Source organism: Seriola aureovittata, chromosome 9 (genome assembly GCF_021018895.1).
Source record: "Seriola aureovittata isolate HTS-2021-v1 ecotype China chromosome 9, ASM2101889v1, whole genome shotgun sequence".
Classification (NCBI taxonomy): domain Eukaryota; kingdom Metazoa; phylum Chordata; class Actinopteri; order Carangiformes; family Carangidae; genus Seriola; species Seriola aureovittata.
This window is the reverse complement of record NC_079372.1, coordinates 19,455,825-19,475,894: the sequence shown is the minus strand read 5'-3', so window position 1 is coordinate 19,475,894 and position 20,070 is coordinate 19,455,825. Positions and strand designations below refer to the sequence as shown.

Genomic DNA, 20,070 nt, shown 5'->3' with positions numbered 1-20,070 from the left:
TGTTTCTGTACAATTTATGCTTATGACAACAGGCCTATATGTGCATCAATTGTGGGAATAATGATTATTGACTTAAATATGGTATATACAAAGATATTTGCAAAGATATTGGTGCTTGGAGTAGGGTTATGCTTGGGCACCATCAAACCTGGATATGAAATTAGATGCTCCACTTAAGCATCTGTGGGATGAGCCAATTTAAAATGTTTTTTACAACCATCCAACTTTTGAAAGAAACATGGGCACGATGCCAAGGCACCTTAACAATTTGGGTATTTTGTTCAAGCAATTTATTTGACACAATGTGATTTGGAAACAACCTGGTCTAGACTGCAATATGAAGCTCATTGATATTATTCACATAGAGATCGGTGTATACAGTGCACTCTTGCACGAATACAACAGCCACAGACACTGTCATAATGACTCTCCTTTCATAAGGTGAGCTCATCAACAGACGAGTTCATCTACACCATTCCTCCACCCAGATCCGTTGTACAGCAGACACAGCAGAGAGAGAGTGAAGGCTGGAAACTGGACACCGAGCCTGTGATCTGAGATAGATGCCAGGCAGGCGAGGTTCGCTCCCCTGTTCTCATGCTGATATCAGATAAAGTGGACTGGGCCTTGGAAAAACAAGAGCTACCGCAGCCTTGTGTGATAACCCTGGAATGTCTCAGCGTATGTTTGTACTTTTGTGTGTGCTGCATATTGTGCAATGCCAAGAGGAGGATGCATGTACATTATCTATAAGAGCAATGTAAAACATGACTTGTAAACAGAGGAAATGAGCAGGCACTATCAGGATTAGCAATGAGAAGAGGAAACAAAATTGAATGCCAAGACGCAGGATAACTTTAGCAGGAGTGGTGCATTATTTATGTGGCATGTAAGCTATCACATGACTCAAACACAAAGACTCAGAGGCTGAATTGGTTTTCGATGCTGCGCTGCACAGTGATTCTGCGGTTGCCCATGATGCAGTGAGACACAGGGATGCAGCAGTGCAGCTGCTTGTCAGTGAAATGCAGCCCCTGCAGCTCTGCATACGATTTGGCTGCTAATGTTGCTTCTCAGATTACACCTCTTTCTTTCCAATGACACACGGCTGAACACAGAGTCAACTTTTTCCAGCTGCGATGGCTTCCTCTGTGTAAACCATCAACATAAGTATACCTCATCAAAATAGATCATAATAAAAGGCTCAGTCTGCATCCATCACTGTCATAACTGTGAAAACTACAGATTGACCACCACAGTTTTTAAGGTCGTATGACACTGCTGAGAGACACTATTCCATGCAGATACAGTATTTCACATTTTCAAATCATTACCTTGTCTTGCCAATTACTGTTTAAAATAGGCCGACTAGTTTTGCTCAGTGTGTAAAACTGACATACGTGACACAAGAAAGACGCCCTTTTTCAGTAGCCTGCACTGTCTCCATGTCAGCCAGTAAATCCCCTCTGAGGGAATGTAGGTTGATGTCTTTGCTCCTCTGCTCGTCTTTATCTCCTGCTGTAACTGCATCTGCCTACACTTTGATTCACAAAAGAGCCTATGAAATGTCTTCTTTCAATCAAATACTTGTTAAAACTTGTTTACTTTCAGGGGCTTTTGTGTTGAAATATTTGGAGGAGGAGGGCTGTCAGGAGATAAATGGAAGAGGGGAGGCGTGATTGTTCATATGCTCTGGTAAGTTTCACATTAGGAGAGAGGTTCCAATAATGGTGTTATGTGTACACAGAATCTACAGCAGTGCTCAACACATATCTTAATGATTTGTTTTCCCCAATACAGAAAACTATTAAACCGTCTGCCCCTGACAGGTTTTTGGACACTACATTTTACATACATCTTTGGAAAAGACACAGTCCTTTACAAAGAGATAAAATTGTTTAATGGAGCCAACAAGTTCATATAAACCTTCTTCATGTTGAATTTTTCTAGAAAGTTGCAAGTCATTTACCTGCTGTATTAACCTTTCAGGTTGCTGGGCGACAGAGGAACACGCTGTAAAAACAACACAATACTTAACATGGTAGCAAACAACTGCCCTACGCATCCAGCAGGCAGACACTCACACTAGAGATCTTGCCCCCATGGTGAATATCCCATCCATGAGTACTTACTACATGAGTACTAATTACTTATTACTGCAATATTAGTACTCAGTAGTCATTACTACTATATTACATGAGTACGCTGTAGTTATTACTATAATATTAGTATTTAGTAGTTAATAATTAACAATGACTTGAGTACTTGGTAGTTTTTACCATATTATTTCCATGGGTCGAACCACGCCCATCTTTTCACTCTGCCTTCATTTTAATCTCAGCTGTACACCTGTAAAGTTTTGTGACTGTATATTGTGTGGTTGTGAAGCTATCGCTGTGACAACAGACATTAACACCTGCCGAAGTACTCAAAACCACCTCTGTGTTCGTTCCCGCGACAGTAGCTAGCTTTCCCGCTAGCTAGCTGAAGAGGTGAAAACAGCACCTGCTCGCAGCTGGTGATTAGCGCTCATTTGGAGTCCTGTAACTGGTCACCTGATAAATGTAAGTCTAACGTTCATTTTACTCTTAGCTCTGGTTTGGTTTCCACACTAACGGCTAAGGAAACGATTCACTTATTTAACTGCTAGCTGCTAATGTTCACCAGCTAGTTGCTAACTTTGTCTACTGTTTGGTGCTAGCTAGACAGCTAGCAAATTGTGGCTTCACCTGAACTTTAGTGTGGAAAAACGGCTGCCTGCAGTCGTAGGAAACACAGTTAATGAGAGCGGTTGAACTGAAGCAAATTTCGGGGGGAAAAGAAAACCAAACCTCGAGACCATGTTGTGATGGGTTGAAATCAGCCACAACGCCTGTCAATACGTTGAACTACCGATGCAAGTTTCGTGACTGAGAAAGGTCTTCCTCATATGACTATCACATATATATATATATATATATATATATATATATATATATAGTATATATATACTGTATTTAGTGTGTTGAGAGTGAAATACGACTGATTTTTTTGTACACGAAAACACTACAGGTCTAATTTACACTCATTACTGTTTCCTATAACCAGAAACAGGAGGATGAGTTAGTTAGATAGAGCAGAGATTCCTGTCTGACACCAACATACACCTACACAAAGAATAAATTATTACATAATAACACACAGTGGAAATGTTATTGATTTTTGGGGGATCTTGTGGTTTAAAGTAGTCATTACTGGTATCAAATAAAGCTCATTTAGATTTGGAAGCCAATGAAAATGCCCTTTAAGACCACAAAGTCAGTCTGCCATTTACTTTCAGGCTGTTCATCCTACAGATGATGCCATCTATTGATTCAGAACTATTTGTTTTTGATAGTGCTTTAACTAGCCCTGGCCAGAGGAATGTAGTGTGTGAAGGGTGTTTTCTCTTGTAACAGGGTGTTTTCTCTTGTAGAAATCTGATCCTCATCTGTGTAAAGAACATGAAAAGCACAGACAAACCGTATCATTTTTAATTCAAAAGACTGTTGTGTATTTGGGATAACTCAGCTGTCAGAGCTGAGGCCTACTTGAACAAATTTCTGCAAATATCCTCTCTAGCAACTGTGCATAACCAAACCTGTCATTTTCCCAGGAATAGAAGGGTAGTTAAAATTACAGCTTTTGAGGAGTGGAAATTTACGCACTGTCTGTTCCTAAATAGGCGCTCTAACAAAATAGCCATATGGTAACATTTACAGATTTAAACACGGGAAGTTTTACGATATGAGGGGAATCTTTAATGGTATATGACATAGTGGGAGTTTAGTATTCGCCTTTTTCAGCTGTAGAGTTCAGTTTTTACATGCATGTTCAACCACTGAGGTGCACACAGTAGTCATAGTTGTACAGCTTATAGTTTCCAAATCATTGTGTCCAGGACACCAAAGTTAATACCTAAAATCAAAGTTTAATAAAGCTTTGAAGAGATTACAACTGTGAATCAGAGTTACTCTGTACCAGTGCTACGGTGAAATCTAAGGATCCAACTAAAGTACCTGAATCTATAATTGGGAACTAAAGTCCAATTTTTAAAATAGTAGGACGTTGGATAATGCAAATTTGGGCCCTTGAAAAACGTCCAAATGTGACATTATGCATTGTCAATTTAAAGCTGCATAAATTAATTCTTCTAGCCATCTTGTGACAGTGAAACAAGCTGTAAGGCAAATATTATTGCCTTATAAAGTTGTTATGGCCAAATCCTATAAATCCTACAAAGCTCTGTCTAGATAAGAAAAAAAACCTTAGGAGAGTATCTGCATCTAATAACGGATTACTGTTATAACTCATTCCTCCCTGTCTTGTATTAAAAAGACAAGGTTTAACTTCCCATACATGGACACATGGTGCAGTGAAGATAGTTTATTCTTCAACAAATCACCACGAGAAACAACAGTACAGCACATACCGCTCTTTTTTTTTAATGTTGAAAATATTCCATATTGGACTTCAACAAATTCTGAAGAGGTTGGAATAAGTTGGAGGGCAGGCCTACTTTCTCATAAAGATACGTTTAACTTATGCTGGTGGTAAAATTGGTCCTAAAGCCTTTAAGAATCTGAGCTCTGCTTCTTCCTGCCTTGCAGATCTGAGGGGAGTCAGTGGCATCAAAAAAGGAAATACATTTAATATAACTTTGAACCAGAACTTCAAAACTGGGGAGGTTGGGGGTGGGTGGAGAAGGGGCGCAATATGCCATGACTACAAATAGGCTATTTTACTGTTCAATATGATAAATGATAGTCAATAAATAAACTATGAGAAAAAGAGTTGTAGACCTAGAGGTTGAGCTGCATATCCCACCCATCTAATGAATGTCTAATATACCATGTGAACCTTATTAGAGACTGTCAGAGTGCATGGGATCCCTGCCTGCTCCTAAGTGCATCTGCAGGGTCTCGGGGTGTGGTGGTGGTGGTGGTGAGGGGGGGTTGTCACTGATGAGGACCAGAGGTAGAGACGCTTTATGTCCGACTGGGGGCGGCGTTGGACAGCCACTTTCTACAGGCATCACAGCGCGCAGCCCTCCTGCCCCACCCCACCACCACCACCACCCACCCACCTCACCCTCACTTGTGGGATCAGCAATTCAGATTGCATGCAAATCCAGGAGCGTCACTGTGAGTGTGAATGTGTGTGTGTGTAAGAGAGAGAGAGAGAGAGAGACAGGGGAAAAGAGAGGGGGAGACAGAAGTGCGGTTACATTCCTGGAGAGAGAGCTCCCTGCCCCTTCCTCCTCCTTCCTCCTCCTTCCACTCTTCCCTCCTGGTCTCCCAGCCGGCGGCGGCAGAGAGGGATTTTTAACCCGGGCTGCAGATGCGGGGAACAGGGCTGCAGAGTGAAAGAGACACTGGTAGTCCGTAAGGGAAGTTGTGGAAAGGAGGCTCGGTGCAACATTTAAACGCAGTCGAAAGAGTTTCGAGTTTGTTGTCAGGTGAAATTTAATTGTAGGAAAGTTTACTTTTTTCGGGTTACATCCGTTGCGGTGCTCATGGGTTCCCATCGGACAGTCCGGGCCGGCCGGACAGCGCTGCTCCTGGCGGGGCTGCTCGTGGCTCTGTGGCAGCGCTGCGCCGCAAGTTGCCCAGAGAAAGACTTGGAGGACAGGGAAGAAGAGGCCAACATAGTTTTGACCGGCACCGTGGACGAAATAATTAACATGGACCCGGTTCACAACACCTATTCTTGCAAGGTAAGTGTTTTTAATATGGTTCCTGAAACGGTGAAGTGAAGTGTCCAAGGGAGAGCACTGCTTCAAGGAAAAAACACCTGCCTCCTGCGCGGCAGCAACACGACAAGAAGTCACATTATCATTTAATAGATTTCCCCTCGTGTAGCTGATGGAAGCCATTAGCACCGAGTTTTGTTTGTTCCAACTCTCTCAGCGGCATCAGAGGCTTGCCTGAAAAACATTTTACAAACTCATTCATCCAGAAGCGTTTGGCAGCGGTTACATGGACGCTGACAGTGAATCCACTTTGCCTTCAGAAATAGATAGATGGTGTGTTTTTTTTATTTCCACTTACCAATTATATAGCTACAAGGGAGGCCTGACCGACCATGTAATCATCCCAAACATGTTGCAGCAGAAGAGCGGGCCCTCGGTGGACCCTGGCTGTAGCTCTCACTTGATTTCTAGTCATGAAATGTGAAAACATGCAACTTATCATTTGCCAGTGGCTGCAAAAATGCTGTTCTGAATCTTGATTTACTCTGTAGTGGTGCAGACAAATGCCACCACTTGCATCCCACACTTGAGGTTTATGACTTTTGGCTATAACAGTGATGAAAAAAAGTCCATAATATGTAATAACATCGCTGCAAAGCACCACAGAAATATTTTAAGCAACCAAAAGAATAATACAGTTATTTGCAGGTCACTGTTATATTATTATAAGAGTCAATAAAACAGTTTTTTTTTTCTTAGGAGACAAAACTGATACGTGCTGAGAGGTGCCCAAAGCAATAAAGATGTGTAATCATGCAGTACATTGTCATTAGTCACTGTGCATGATAGACCTGAAACTCTACATTTTCAGATGCTGTTTATATCACAGGAAATTATGTCTCCGGTTGACGGACAACATAATGGCACATGGTGGAAAAAAAACAAAAAACATCCACCATTCCTCAAATAAGCAAATTTTCATTCAGGAAGCAGCCTTCCTCTGTCCTCATTCTGTGGCCATTCATTGTGAAGCTAACTTTTGCCTGATCATGGACTTGTGGGAGACCTCTCCATAATCTGTCAAAATAAACAAGTTGTGTTTGGTCAGCTCCCTTGCTGCTCTTTTCCTCAGTGCCCACTGGCTTCCCGTCTCCCAGTGAATGAATGGAGTAGATTAGAGGCACATGGCTCTCATTCTGGAAACAGAAACCACCACCAAGTGCTGAAATGAGACAGGACAGCTAACATGGAGCGGAAGGGGCGAGCTTCCTCATGACTGTGCAGAAAGCAGCCTTTGCTGCATTTCCTGTGATGTAGCATCTTTGGTTTCCAGTGGCTGGACAAAATCTGTACCTGAATCTTTTGTATGAGATTTATTAAAGTAGAATAAGAATCTCTGTTATAACCCACAATGTCAGTGGATGTTTTGCTTGTACAGGTGTCAGTAACATTCTAGGTTAAATCCTGATTTAGATTTCCCAGAGCCAGACAGGGACATCTGGACATTTTCTAACAGCAGCCATGTAGGCACTTATAAATGAAAATAAGATTTTACTTTTACTGACAAAATGCTAAAAAGTGTGCCGTCTTTTTGTTCTTGTTTGACTGAAGGTGAGGGTGTGGCGCTACTTGAAAGGGAAGTCCAATGTCAACCGTGAAATTCTCCTGGATGGCGGCAACAAGTTGATGATCGGTGGCTTTGGCAACCCCGGTATCTGCGACAACCAGGTAGCCACAGGCGACACTCGCATATTCTTTCTCAACCCCGCCCCGGAGTCCATGGGACCAGAACACAAGAACGAACTTATGCTCAACTCAAGTCTGATGAGGATTACCCTGCGCAACCTGGAGGACGTGGAGCACTGTGTGGAAGGTAAGCAGCCAGTTTCTTGTTAATGGAATAAGGCCTGCAGTTTGTTCTCTATGGGCGGGAATATTCAGTACGGTAAAGACGTAGAGAAGCTTATCATTGGTGTTTCATAAGTCATTTTGCTGTCATATGTTTCAATATAGTTTGTTACGTGTGAGAGACTTAGGATCCATGCTGTGGTTTGAAGACACAGTAATTGTAAATCACTTAAAGAGGCAAGGATTTCATAAACTGGCGGCTGCTGAAATTACATAGCCTCAGGCTCACAGCGTCAAAGTTTCCCAGAACTGCATGAAACAGGGACACCTGAGTCATTTCAGGAGCTTTGTTGCCATGGTGAGGCTCCAGCCTTTCCCAGCGAAACCCTTGAGGTGGCTGGTAAACACCTTGAGCATAGGGGTTGAGTGCTTAAGCGATGATTCCTGACCTTTGCACCCTGTAGCTGGGCTTGGCCATTTTATTAAGTCAGAGGTGAAACTGCTTAACACCTACATTCACGTAACACATGACATGAAAAGCTTTACACAGGTTCCCATACTGTTTTACAACTGATTCGCCGATTCCCACCATTTTAACTTCAATGTAGAAGAAACACTAACTTATTCTTAAACTACACAGTGAACAGAAAGCAGGAAATGAATGGGTCTTTGGGAGGGAAAAGTGGAGATGACATCGTTGTCTTTGATTTGCATATCAGAACTTAACTGAAAAGACTTAATTAAATACTTCTAACACAGATAGTTCCAGTCCTTGGATTATATGATTGGCTGAGTTGCGTTCGAGGCTGTGGTACGATACTGTATAAACACACACCTTTGGCCGCACTCTTATCAGTATCACTGCTTTAATTGTTGAATTTTGACATATCATTAATCATGTCAGTGACGTGGCATAAATGTGACTTACTGCTGCCCAAACTACTGCGGGAGAAGACGCTGCAGCATTAATCCTGCTTCTGGCACCGCACAATTAAAACGCACCTGTCCAGACTCAAACACCCCTGTACCAGCAAAGAGCAGCACTAACGTAACTGTACACTACATCAACAATTGCACAAGTAATGGCGATATACAGATGAATGTTAATAATCACCCCAATCTTTAAGCATGCTGTCCACTGCGTCTTTGAGTTGCTTGGCAACCATTCTGCTGAATGTCGCTTGGCGGGAGACTGATTATTTGCTATCAATAAATTATTGCATTTTCTTGTTGCTGTGTGTTTATTTTATGAAACGTTGGCAGGTATTTGTAGTAACTGTTTCCTAAAAGCAATAAGCCACACAAAGCTGTGTTTTACAGCAGCTCCACGTTGTGCCTAACAATGCCCCTTAGCTGTTCTCAAATCACTGTAAACCACAGCCTATTGAGGCTTATTGCTTTATTTTATTCCTCAGAGTCCTTTTTTGGTTGAAAAGTAATTTGTCAGGCTCTTATGAGACGGACCATACAGCCATGACTAATAAATCTCAGCATCTACCGTGACTGTGAGAGTGTAGCAGCCTGTGCCCCCATGCCAGTGAGCAGCGAGCTTGCTGCTGTTTAACTTTTACTGGTGCTTGACAATGTTGGCAGCTGTTCAGAGTTTGAATCTAACACTTAGATTGGCCGGGGTACACCGGGGGAAATGAGTCAGAGCACGAATCACCTTGCTGAAGGCTTTCTGGGGAAATCACTGTTTCGGAGTTGCAGGGTCTATACTCTGGATGCTTTCCTCTGAACAGTTCTGGGTGGCAGGATGTTCCAATGGATGGAGCTTGTTTGCAGTGTTAAGTTGCATTTGGCACACACATAAAACTTCTTCTGTTTGTCTGTCCAGGCACGAAACAGTGCACTGCTAACCTTTTCATTCAGCCCCCTTTTCTTCTTTCTGGACTCCTGTTGAGGAAAGGGGAGTTTCTTGGCTCTGACAGACTGTCTAGAATGTGCCCTTTTTGTTTCGGGGCTTTGTGTTTGAAGAGGGTTTACTTCACAAAACCTGATTTTCTCATATCGCCTTACAGTTGGAGGAATAGCCGTAAGGAAATTCCTCAAGAAGTCATCAGGCAAAAGTTAGACAGAAAGCTAGTTTAAAGACTGTGTGAAGTGATTGAACCTTTTCCTAGGAAGGCTGCGGAGCTTCTTATGCACTAATCATCCAAAGAGTAATACCCAGGGACAATTGTCAGGTGCAGATCCTACCATGAAATCTGTATTTGGTTTTTGGGGAGTGAAATTGGCTCCGATAATTAGCTGGCATGCCTTCATCCGGAGGAGAATGAGCTTTGAGGCTTGTTCCAGTGCAGAGTTTTAATTAAGAGAGTCAAGTCAGATCCCATCCGTTCTATGCAACCGCTACCCCCGGCGACTGTGGGATGTCAGTGCAGCAGGACAAGACTCTACCTGCCGCAGTGCTCATTGTACCCTCCTCTGCTTTCCCCTCATTCTTGACATTTTCGATAGCTAGGATAGACTCAGGAATGCCTGGCAGAGGGCTAGGTGGGGAGGTGCATTGTCTAAGGTGGAAGAAAAAAGGCTTTGTGTGAGCTCCTTGCCACTGAGAGTTTTGAGAAGGACTCAGACATGAAGGAAAATAAGATGAGTGATGTAGAATGAAGGAAAAACATAGGATTTCTTTTGTACATGTGAGGACGTGGACTGTGAGGGATGTTGTGTTTGCTGTGGTGTATTTGTAAGAGTTTGGTTCAGGGCTGGGCGAAGAGAGATGCCTGCAGGCGTTATGTTTCACACTCTCTCTACCCCTGTGCTCTTCGGACTGGGCGGTGGCACTTCAGGGCCACTCAGTCCATGTACGCGATCACTTGGCTACAGGCTTTCATCTGCCACAGAGCGGCCCTCCCTAGAGGAGTGTTTACAAGATCTCAGTAAACACTTGCAGTGCTGACCGACTCTTAAAATACTGTATGCCGTATGTACTGTGAAAAAGAAGGGGCTGTCTCTCTGTTTCCTTACACCTTATCTCTACTTACCGACGCCCTCAAAGGCATTTCTGTGGCTGAAATAAGAAACTGAAATAGCAAAAAGTGTGACTCTTAAACTCTAAATGTGTACTGTTGAATGTGCATCTTGCCAGGGCAGATAAGCAGAGGGCCTTTGGCACCGGATGTCTTTCTTTATTTGGTCCTCCAGCCACACACTCAGTAAAATGTTACCGTTGTGTTACAGTTGTGCCGTGCAGAGACTTCACAGATAATATGTCAGACGGAATGAAATACAGTCATTTTGCTGTGTCTTTGGAAACAATAATGAAGTTCTGGTTTTGTAAAATTAGATGAAAGTGGTAATTCAAGGCACAACGGAACGCCTTGTCCTCTAGATTTTTGCAAAAGGGTAAGAAGATAAAAAATAAAAAAAGTATGTGCAGTGTTTATTGTCAGTTTCATTTTTTTCTGTGTTAATGACAACAAAGACAGAAGGAGGAGGTGTTGGGGGTTTGGAAGAGAGGAAGCCCTCTTGATGGAGAAGTGTTGAGCATACAGGGAGATCTTATCTGTCTTGCTCTGTTTATCAGCTGCTTTTGTTTCAGCTCTTGATGACTTGATGCCAAAGTCTTTCCCTCAAGGCCCTGACGAAGAGCAGCAACAAAGGGCTGTTTCTTCCTTCTGTCTTGATCCCCCCCTCCTTTTTTTTTTTTTTTTTTTTTTTTTAAATCTGTCTCTTTTTAGAGAAGCAGAGATCAGCCAGTCAGAAGTCAGTGCATAGTCATGCACCAGCTGCATCAAAGATCATTTCTTTGTCCCTTCATGCTGCATCTATTTAAATATGCAATGCTGAGTGCAGCCAGTGGTTGGACAATCAAAAGTCCTTGTGGGATGTTAATGAGTAGCATTTTACTGCTCTACATACCACTGACTCTTTATGATCTGTGCGTACAGCAGTCCAGAGGCTCGCTGGTAATGGGGTTAGCCAGGCCTGCTGAGAACATGATGGGGGTCCTGATTCGCCAGCAGGTGGTCTTGCTTAATGATGGGCGAGCAGACAGTCCTGTGGAATGCTCCTCGGGGTGGGTGGGATGTGGGATGACTGTTTGAGGCCCCCCCACACCGCCCTCTTTTCTCCTCTACTGCTCCTTCAGTGAATGAGCCTTGGCCTCATGGAAAACTTTTTTCCCACTGTTTGTGCAAGGAGGAGGCCCATCATCGCCTGGAATTCCTAACCTGTACAAGCTCCTACCTGGCTGCCTCCTCCCTCTCTCCTCAACCTTCCTGATATGTGAGGAGATAATGATAGAATGATAAGGGCAAAAATGGAGAGGAGTGAACACTTTTGGTTTTTGTATCCATGGTATCTTCTCGCAATATTTTCATAACACACATGCCAATCACACACGGAGCAGCTGACTCCATTTATTTCAAAAACAATTAAAAGTTTCCTGCAAAAAAAAAAAAAAAAATATAGGGATCACTTCACAACTATAGTTAATCAGTGACTCGGTGCCCTGGAAGACACTCGTGATGTTGAGAGTATGTCGATACGCCAGACTAGGATTGGTTTTTGGCCACTGAGCTGAGCTGAGATCCTTATGATAAGTTTTGCTAGAAGATGGTCTAAACAGAAACCTCTCTCATTAAATATGTGGCTTAATATGGCTGGTTTGTTTTTCTCTGAAGGTTCATTTTATTTCATACAAGTCTAATAATTTCCTCTTAGTTCAGGTGAGGCAGTGTTAATATCAGGTGTGGCGGTCCACCTCTGCTGTAAAACACTCTGGAATTTCCTGCAGCCTAAATGTGCTGCCTTATAATTTAGATATCAGGCTTTACTACCACCAGCTCATGTTTTAATCTCTCCAAGAGACGGATTAGAAACACCACTGCAGAACACTGAAGCATGACACCCTACTATATATTTGACTTTCCCTCGTATAAAAAGTTTGTGGGTAATTCCAAACGAGAGATGGAGGTTATTTCACTGTGGCTGTGGAAAGTGTGTGAGAACACTACGAAGCCGCACCCAGGTGACTGAACTAAAGCACCGGGGTCTTTATCCAGTCTGTGTCTGCACAAGCAGCCTTTTGTCTTCAGGGAGTCATGGGAAGTCAAGAAGACTGACTTTGAGAATTGGATTTTTTCTCAGGGTCCTTGAATGGATTAGGATATAATCTAAGAGTGAGAGTTCATTTGCTCGGCGTAGAGCTTTTCTACAAAGGTGCACCCTTGCTAAATCTGTGTACCCTGTGTGGCTTATGTCAAAGCGTTTATGGAGCGGAGTGAACAGAATTAGACAAACAGAAAGGCCTGTTGGAAGGCTTTGATGAAATAGGCAACAAAGGCTTGAAGGGAGAAACAAGACCAATGGACCTGTTTGCCAGCTAGCCCAGAGTCTCCAGAGTTATTGCACATTTTAGATTTTAATTAAAAATGCGGGAGTGGAGAACCTGCTTGGCATAGCAATAAAGGAGTCTGAAATGAAAAAGCCATGAAAGATGGAGGAGAGCAAAGGAGGAACAGACAACTTAACCACATTCTGTTTACCTTGACTTGTATCCCAGCCTGAACCAGGAGTGTATCACTCTCATGCTGATAGGAATCATAGATGGTATTGATAATACGACAAGGCACTTGCATGTAGTGACATGCCTGTCACTTCAATCAGATGTTAACATCCCGACAGTGTACACACAGACATACTTTGTAACATCAAACCTGTCCAAATATACTGTACAACTATAAATTTATTTTTGTGATTTATTAGTTTTTGTACCTGCAATGCACCAAGAGATGATTTTATTTATTCCTTTAATTTGTAAAATAACTGTATAATGTCTCTTGCAAAGCGCTCAACACTTCTGTTCTTCTCAGCTTCCTGCCCTAAGGCCAAAAGACATTCAGAAGCTCTTGATGCTTCTTATTTGAATGTTCATGCAGAGCATAGCCATGGGCAGAAGCATGTCTTAAACTTTCTTGCACAGGGTCTCTGACATTGCAGCTCTCGGTTTTCATTGGTGAAATGCTGCATGATCGATTCATTTAGTGAGTAATTTGATAATAGAGTTGGCAGTCTTTGTCAAATGGTGTTGACTAGAATAGAAGATGTAAAGTTAGCTGGTGTCAAAGTCCCGGTTAAGCTTTTCTTTAGTTTTGGAACAGGAAAGTGGAACCGACCTGGGAGGCTCCGGGCAGAGACATGGATGTACAGTGACCCGGAAACCTCCCTCTTCTCTCCCAGACATAAAGAGCTCAGAGCAGCAGCCTGCGTGAGATCTGGGCTCCCTCCGGGGAACTGGATCAGTGACAAAATTCCTGCTCCAAGCCTGCATTTCTGAAGCAGGGCAGCTGCTGTGGCAAGTGCAGCTACTTATTGTCAATACGCCAAAAACATCAGGTTTAGAGAAAAGGGTTTTGGTGGGACACCAAGGGAGTCAGCAGAAGCCCTAATGTGATTTGTATTTAGGTCAGCTCTGCTCTACTCACTCCAGAGCGGCTCAGATCAATAAGAAAACAAGGCAAGAAAATGAAAAATGTCTTCTTTTTTTTTGCCCTGTAAATTCTTTTCTTTGTAGTTGTAGAAACATTAAAGATTTCATTGATAAACCGTTCCTCTGGAAACACACTGTAACTCTACGTCATGGCTGGATAAAAACAGGAAGAATGTGGTGCAGGGGTTAATTACTTACTGTCACCTTCTGGATGTGGGCTCAAAGTTCACTGACCCAATGCTGGTAAATTGGACCGTGTTCCCTGTTGTCTCGTGGTAGAGATGGAGCCCCGATGTTGAACGATAAGGCCTGGCTCACAGTCAGTGATTTAGTTCATCCCAAAGGTCAACAGGCCTGAGATCAGGGCTTCTGTGCAGGGTAAGGAGTCGGGTTTGACGGTGTTTAACTGTTGCAACAATAGAACATTTAGTCGTAACAAATCACATACATGAACTACCCTGCCCTACGTTGAATCTGATCCTGTGTGTGTCTGAGTTTACATCACAATGCAGCGCATACAGGAAGCGGGGGAGACTTCACAGCCGGTGGTTTCATGTTCACAAACATATCATGGGATGTTCATGACTTTTTCCTGTGCTATTTTACCTCTTGGACAAAAACCCAGTCTCCGTTACTTCCTCTCCTCCTCCTCCTCCTCATCCGTCTCTCTGTCGATGGGTTGTCACGGCGAACCCCGGATGAGCACCTCTCTCTCTCTCTCTCTCTCTCTCTCTCTCTCTCCCTTGTGACTTGTCCTCCACGGTTTCCATCTGTGTTCACCATTATGTGTTTATTTTTCTTCCTGCTTTAAGTTGTCATCTTCAATCACGCTCTCACATTCTGATGATGACCTGCACATGTGTCTGTCCGTCATCACGTGTGTGTGGATGTGTGACCCATCCCACTTCATATCTCCACTCTTACCTTTGCCATGGATTTATTTCTCCCTGAGTCTTTTGTTGCCTCCACCTGTTCCCCCCCCCCCCTGCTCCCGGCCTCCGTCTTCTATATTCTCACAGTCGTCATTTTCCTCCTCCCAGTGTTCCCATCTCACGGCAGTTCCACCTGTAATTAGACTGGAATCCCATGTCCTGTAAAGCTGTCATAGTATTAACAACCAGGTGCAGTTGGTGCAGACCTGTCACCAGCCTCTGACCTAATTCCATATGCCTCTCTCTCTCTCTCTCTCTCTCTCTCTCTCTCTCTCTCTCTCTCTATCTATCTATCTCTCGCTTCACATCACTCAAGAACCAACAGGAGTGAATTATTTAAAGTCAGTTAAAGGAGAATGGTGGTTTATTAGAACTTGATAAATCGCTTGACTGCTCTTTTTTTAAATAAAATCCAAGTTGTAATAAATCTGAATTTTCCCCCAAGATGTTCAGAAGATGCACTTAGCTAATCTTACTAATGAATGAAACAGATACGTGTATTGATGAAGGATATTGAGCTGCTACGGGGATTAAATCCAGAGGAGAGATTAGTGCTTTAACGCCATCTAAAATGTAAGAGTTTCCTTTGTTTTACTGAGTTTTGAAATGTGGGATATACTGAATGTATCTTCTGACAAACCCCTTAAGATGACAACTTTCTTGACAGATGAAACCTCACAGGAATTTTCCCCTCTCTCTCTCTCTCTCTCGCTCTCTCTGCCTGCCCTCCAGGCTGACAGATTTCTCTGGCTGGAGGGAGGCACTCGGCACTGCCCCTGTTGTTTTAGCCAACAATGGCAAGGACGTGATGGCTTTCAGAGACAAACACAGATATCTGGCTGAGGATGTCTCACCAGCCTGACACACACACACACACACACACACACACACACACACACACACACACAGGCACATACATACTCGCACACGGACGCAGACACACAGACGTTACTGCTCTCCATCAGGGTTGACACATAAACACAATGCGGCCTGTTCTGACCCAGCCATTGCTTTGTTATTGCTTTCAACAATGAACAGACTCCACACAGTAATGCATCACTGAAATCCCTTCTTCACTTGTAGTGAGCGGTGCACACAGAGGAGTTGTTTTGGGGTTGTGGTAGTAGTTCTGCGTTACCACATGAACCACTTGGAATTAGCTAAAGCCAGCTGCATTAAGTGGAGGGAGCAAGAGCAATGTGACTTAAGCTAAGAAACATGCTGCCTGCGTTAATAGAATTGTTTTAGCATGTTTTTTTTCCGGTTCCATCTAACAACGCACTGATGACATTTCTTTTCCAACCAGCAGCTCGTTGTAAAACTAATATGATATGATGTGAATACCATATGAGCTCATTGCAATCAGCGGCCAAAATCTGTGAGTCTAATAATCTAAAATGATGTGATTGACCTTATCAGTAGCAGAAGAAACCTGAAGACGAATCTTCAGCTAGTTAGTCGAGATGCTCAGAAGCAAATGAGAAATGTGAAACATAATTGCAGGGGAAAATGGCCTCGGTGTGCAGTAAGTTGTGGGCCTGCACAAAAATGGAAATTCAAGGTGCTGTAAGGCTGTGAGACACGTGGAACACAATGAGATGAATGCTTAAGCGCTCATGCTTAAATTCAGAAGCTACCGCAGTCTTTAAATGCAGATATGTAGCATTTAAAGGGTCCTCTGTGCATTTGGTTTTTTGGTACTCTGTATTCTGTAGAGCCCATTTTGTTCACTATTTGAGGAATTGAGTGCAACTGTGAGGAGGAAAAATAGCTCTGCAACAGAGAAAGTGTGACAGGTTATAAAGCGGGGAGAAAGGAAAGAAAGGTGAAGTCCATGATTAAAGAGTATGAGTGATGGAGAGAGTTGGAGACAGACAGAGAAAGGGCAGACTGGAGAAGCGGGGAGGAGAAGGAAAAGGATAAAAAAGAGTATATAGAGTGACAGGAAAGCAAAAAAGAAAGGTATGAGCCAGTGAAATGACAGGAAATAGAAAGATGAAAATGTGAGAATGAGGTGAGAGCACACAAAACTGAACATACACCAATGTTTACCTGTAATTTGGCTGAACGCACCCTGTCGTTTTTAATCACATTAGCTGCTACATGACATCTCAACCTCCAGAAAATCATTAGAAATGCCTGTATTATCAGTATTATCTGGCTTGTGCTTCCCTGTTACACAGAGCTCCTACCCCCCACAAAAAAGGGAGCAGACATGTAGAGAGTGCCATGAGGCAGCTTTCAGCATTTTCCAGCAGAAGCGTGGCGCCTCAGAGAGGCTTGGCCTCAGGGAACAAGTTCTATCACAGACTGTGAGCTGTTGCCAGAGGTATGCCCAGATCAGCCTCTCCCAGATCCACCTTATTGTCACTCTGAAGCACCTTGTACACTATTAACCAGGCACTGTGGCCTTAATACCGTACCGCACTGTCAGCCATTTTGAAGTGCCCCCAAATCCTCTGTGACTATTAGAGCAACAGCAACAACTTCAAAAAAAAAAAAAAAAAAAAGTTTCTATCCAACTCTCAGAAATGTGAGTGTGAGTGGGCAGAGGCAAGTCCTGGAAGAGCACTTGAAGCAGACATGTTTCAGGGGGCTATTAGTGAAATATATGAGCATTGAGATGGATGGAGGCGATGACTGTCTTGGTTTTTCAGCAGGCTATGTGGCCTGTTTGGACGGGTTGTCACAAAAAGAGCATTGTAGATAAATCCGGCTTTTCCTTTTTCATTCTGGGGCAAACCTCTTTCTGTTTGCAAGTTCACTGCAGTGTTTCTTTGCAAATGACAGATATATTAGCTTTGTCAAGCTGAAAGAGTTCGGCTGAAAGTCAAGCACAAAAGCTAGTTGACACAATGCAGTAAATCTATATACTAATAATTTGCCAAGAAGGAAGGAGGAAATAGCTTTCTGGATTATGTTTGTATGGTAGGTAAAGTTTTTTTTCTTTTTTCAAACCACTATTTCAGCAGTTTTATATCACAAAAGAATGAGTTTAAGGTGTATGACGCAAGACTTTGATACTGGAGACTGGGGTTCATGCGTTGCTAGTTTTAGGCTACTAGAACACTTTGGTTAAAGTTATGTAAACGTGGTGGTTTTGATTGAATACTGAAAAAGTCAATGGATTTGATGAGATTTTCTTCAAACTTCTGACTATTGGCTGCTGGTTTATTATTTTACTGGCATAGAACTTCCTGAGTGTGTAACTTTTGCTATTGCTACACAGCTAAAGTTAGCCTAGCATTACCAGCTGTTTACTTACCAGTCTCACTAAGAGCTCTGGTTGTCATTGCATTTACAATACAAGAGGTTATGATATGTCCTCTGTGCTGCACTACTCCTTCAGGGCGGACTGGACGCTACAGTGACTCGGTATCGGAAAAAGTGACGAGACGGGTTCGACCAGACCAGAGCTAGTTGGTTAGCATGCTAACTTCAGTAGAAGAAAAGAAGTGACAGAAATAGCAGCTGTTAATGCTAATGTTATGCTATGTAGCAATTGCAAAACGTGCAAATAGCTCCTTTAAAGACGGCATGAACTTTAGGAATACCTCCAGTGGGCAAGGCCGGGCAAGTTTATTTTCATAGCACCTTTCAACAAGGCAGTTCGAAGTGCTTCACATATTTCATAAAAGAGACACAAGGCAATGTAAAAAGACAACGTAAAATTACAAGTGTAAATGGATAATAGAAAGAAAATAGGATTTATTAATGGAGCAGATTTTAAGCCACCACACAAAATATGAGTTGTTATTTATGACTCTGACTACCTCGAGGTCATCAGTGCAGCGTAACTCATCGAGCACAGGCCGTGTTTCAGCATGCAAGCTCAAAGTATTCAGTAAATGAGAAAAAAATGAAATGTCACGTCTCCTATTGGCTGCCTGCAAATATTTATCGCAGATAAATGGAGTGAATGCGTAAAGGTGCTCCAAAGGTCGAGCGAATCTATCTTTGTGGTTGGTTATGACTTTTATTGATTATGGATTTGATATATTTCTGGTGTAGAGGATTTGAATCGCGTTTCTCTGGAGGTACAGTAAATCCTCTGCATTTAATTTAATTTTTGTTGTGTTGAGTAGCAGCAGTTTTATATCTTTGAGAAATGTGCAGGTTTAGGGAACTCCGCCAGCACAGATAACACTGATATTCTTTTCCCTCATCCACACTCACAGTTGATCTTGATCAGGCCTTGGTTACAAAACTCCAACTGGAATTCCCCCGGGTCTTTTTTCACCTGTTGACTTCCAGGGCCTCATTCTGGTCCAGGCAGGGTTCAGGCTGGTGCAGGACTATCCAGCCTGCAGGCATCCCATTTTAGTCAGACATGGGAAGAGTGAAAGGCAACAGCTCAGCCTCCAGTTAGCCTTTACCTGAGGCCAAAGGGAGTGTGAATGGGTTAGGGGTTGAGGGGTGGAATCGGGGTCAGACATGTTCCCACCACCCACAGGAACCCATGACACATTCCCAGAGTGAGGATCAGGCAGACATCCACATTCTTTTCCTACTAAGTAACAACTTCACAGAGTCATGATGAAATTTCATCCATTTATTTATTAAGCACTGGGTTGTAACGGTGTTAAGCATCAAACAAACTTGCTGACTTTTATGTTTGTTCGCATTTGAAACTCTCCTAAATTGAAACGAAAGCAGATTTTGTGGCGAGCCCTTGACTATCTGAGCTCAACAAGTCTGCTGTATTGAAATTAGGATATGTGTGTGTGTGTGTGTGTGTGTGTGTGTGTGTGTGTGTGTGTGTGGTGTGTGTGTATATATGTGTGTGTGTGCTCTTCCTCCAAAGGACATCCACCCCCTTCCTCTTCTTTTCATTGCTGTATTGGTTCTAAAGTGGTGCGTTTGTTGCTCCCACTCACGCCAGATCTCTCTCTTTGTCCCGGTGTGTGTCTTTTTTGTGTGTGTGTATGTGTGTGTGTGAGTCTTAAACACACTGTTGTTCTCCATCTATGTCTCGCTCTATGTCTCTCAGTATGGCTCTCTCTGTCTCTGTTCAGGCTGTGCAGATTGAACTTGCTGGTTACGATGCTAGCGGAATCTTGATCAGCTCCAATTTACATTGAGACAATGGCAGGAATTGAAAGGCGATTTCTCTCCTCTTTTTCCTCTCTTTTCCCCTCCTTGAA

At 42.9% G+C, this 20,070-nt stretch overlaps 1 protein-coding gene across 7 annotated transcripts in view; it reads left to right on the top strand.

Moving 5' to 3' along the window:
• Positions 1–5,170: 5,170 nt before the first annotated feature.
• The window catches only part of agrn (agrin), a 248,571-nt gene continuing 233,671 nt past the window's right edge, over positions 5,171–20,070 (top strand). For 3 of the 7 annotated variants that reach the window (XM_056384775.1, XM_056384776.1, XM_056384773.1), the window contains exons 1-2: positions 5,171–5,734; positions 7,322–7,583. In XM_056384775.1, coding sequence (XP_056240750.1) covers positions 5,534–5,734; positions 7,322–7,583 — 463 coding nt within the window. In that variant the 5' untranslated portion in view covers positions 5,171–5,533. The remainder of the gene's footprint in view (positions 5,735–7,321; positions 7,584–20,070) is intronic. The other 4 variants (XM_056384780.1, XM_056384778.1, XM_056384774.1 and 1 more) reach the window with 3 other exon arrangements.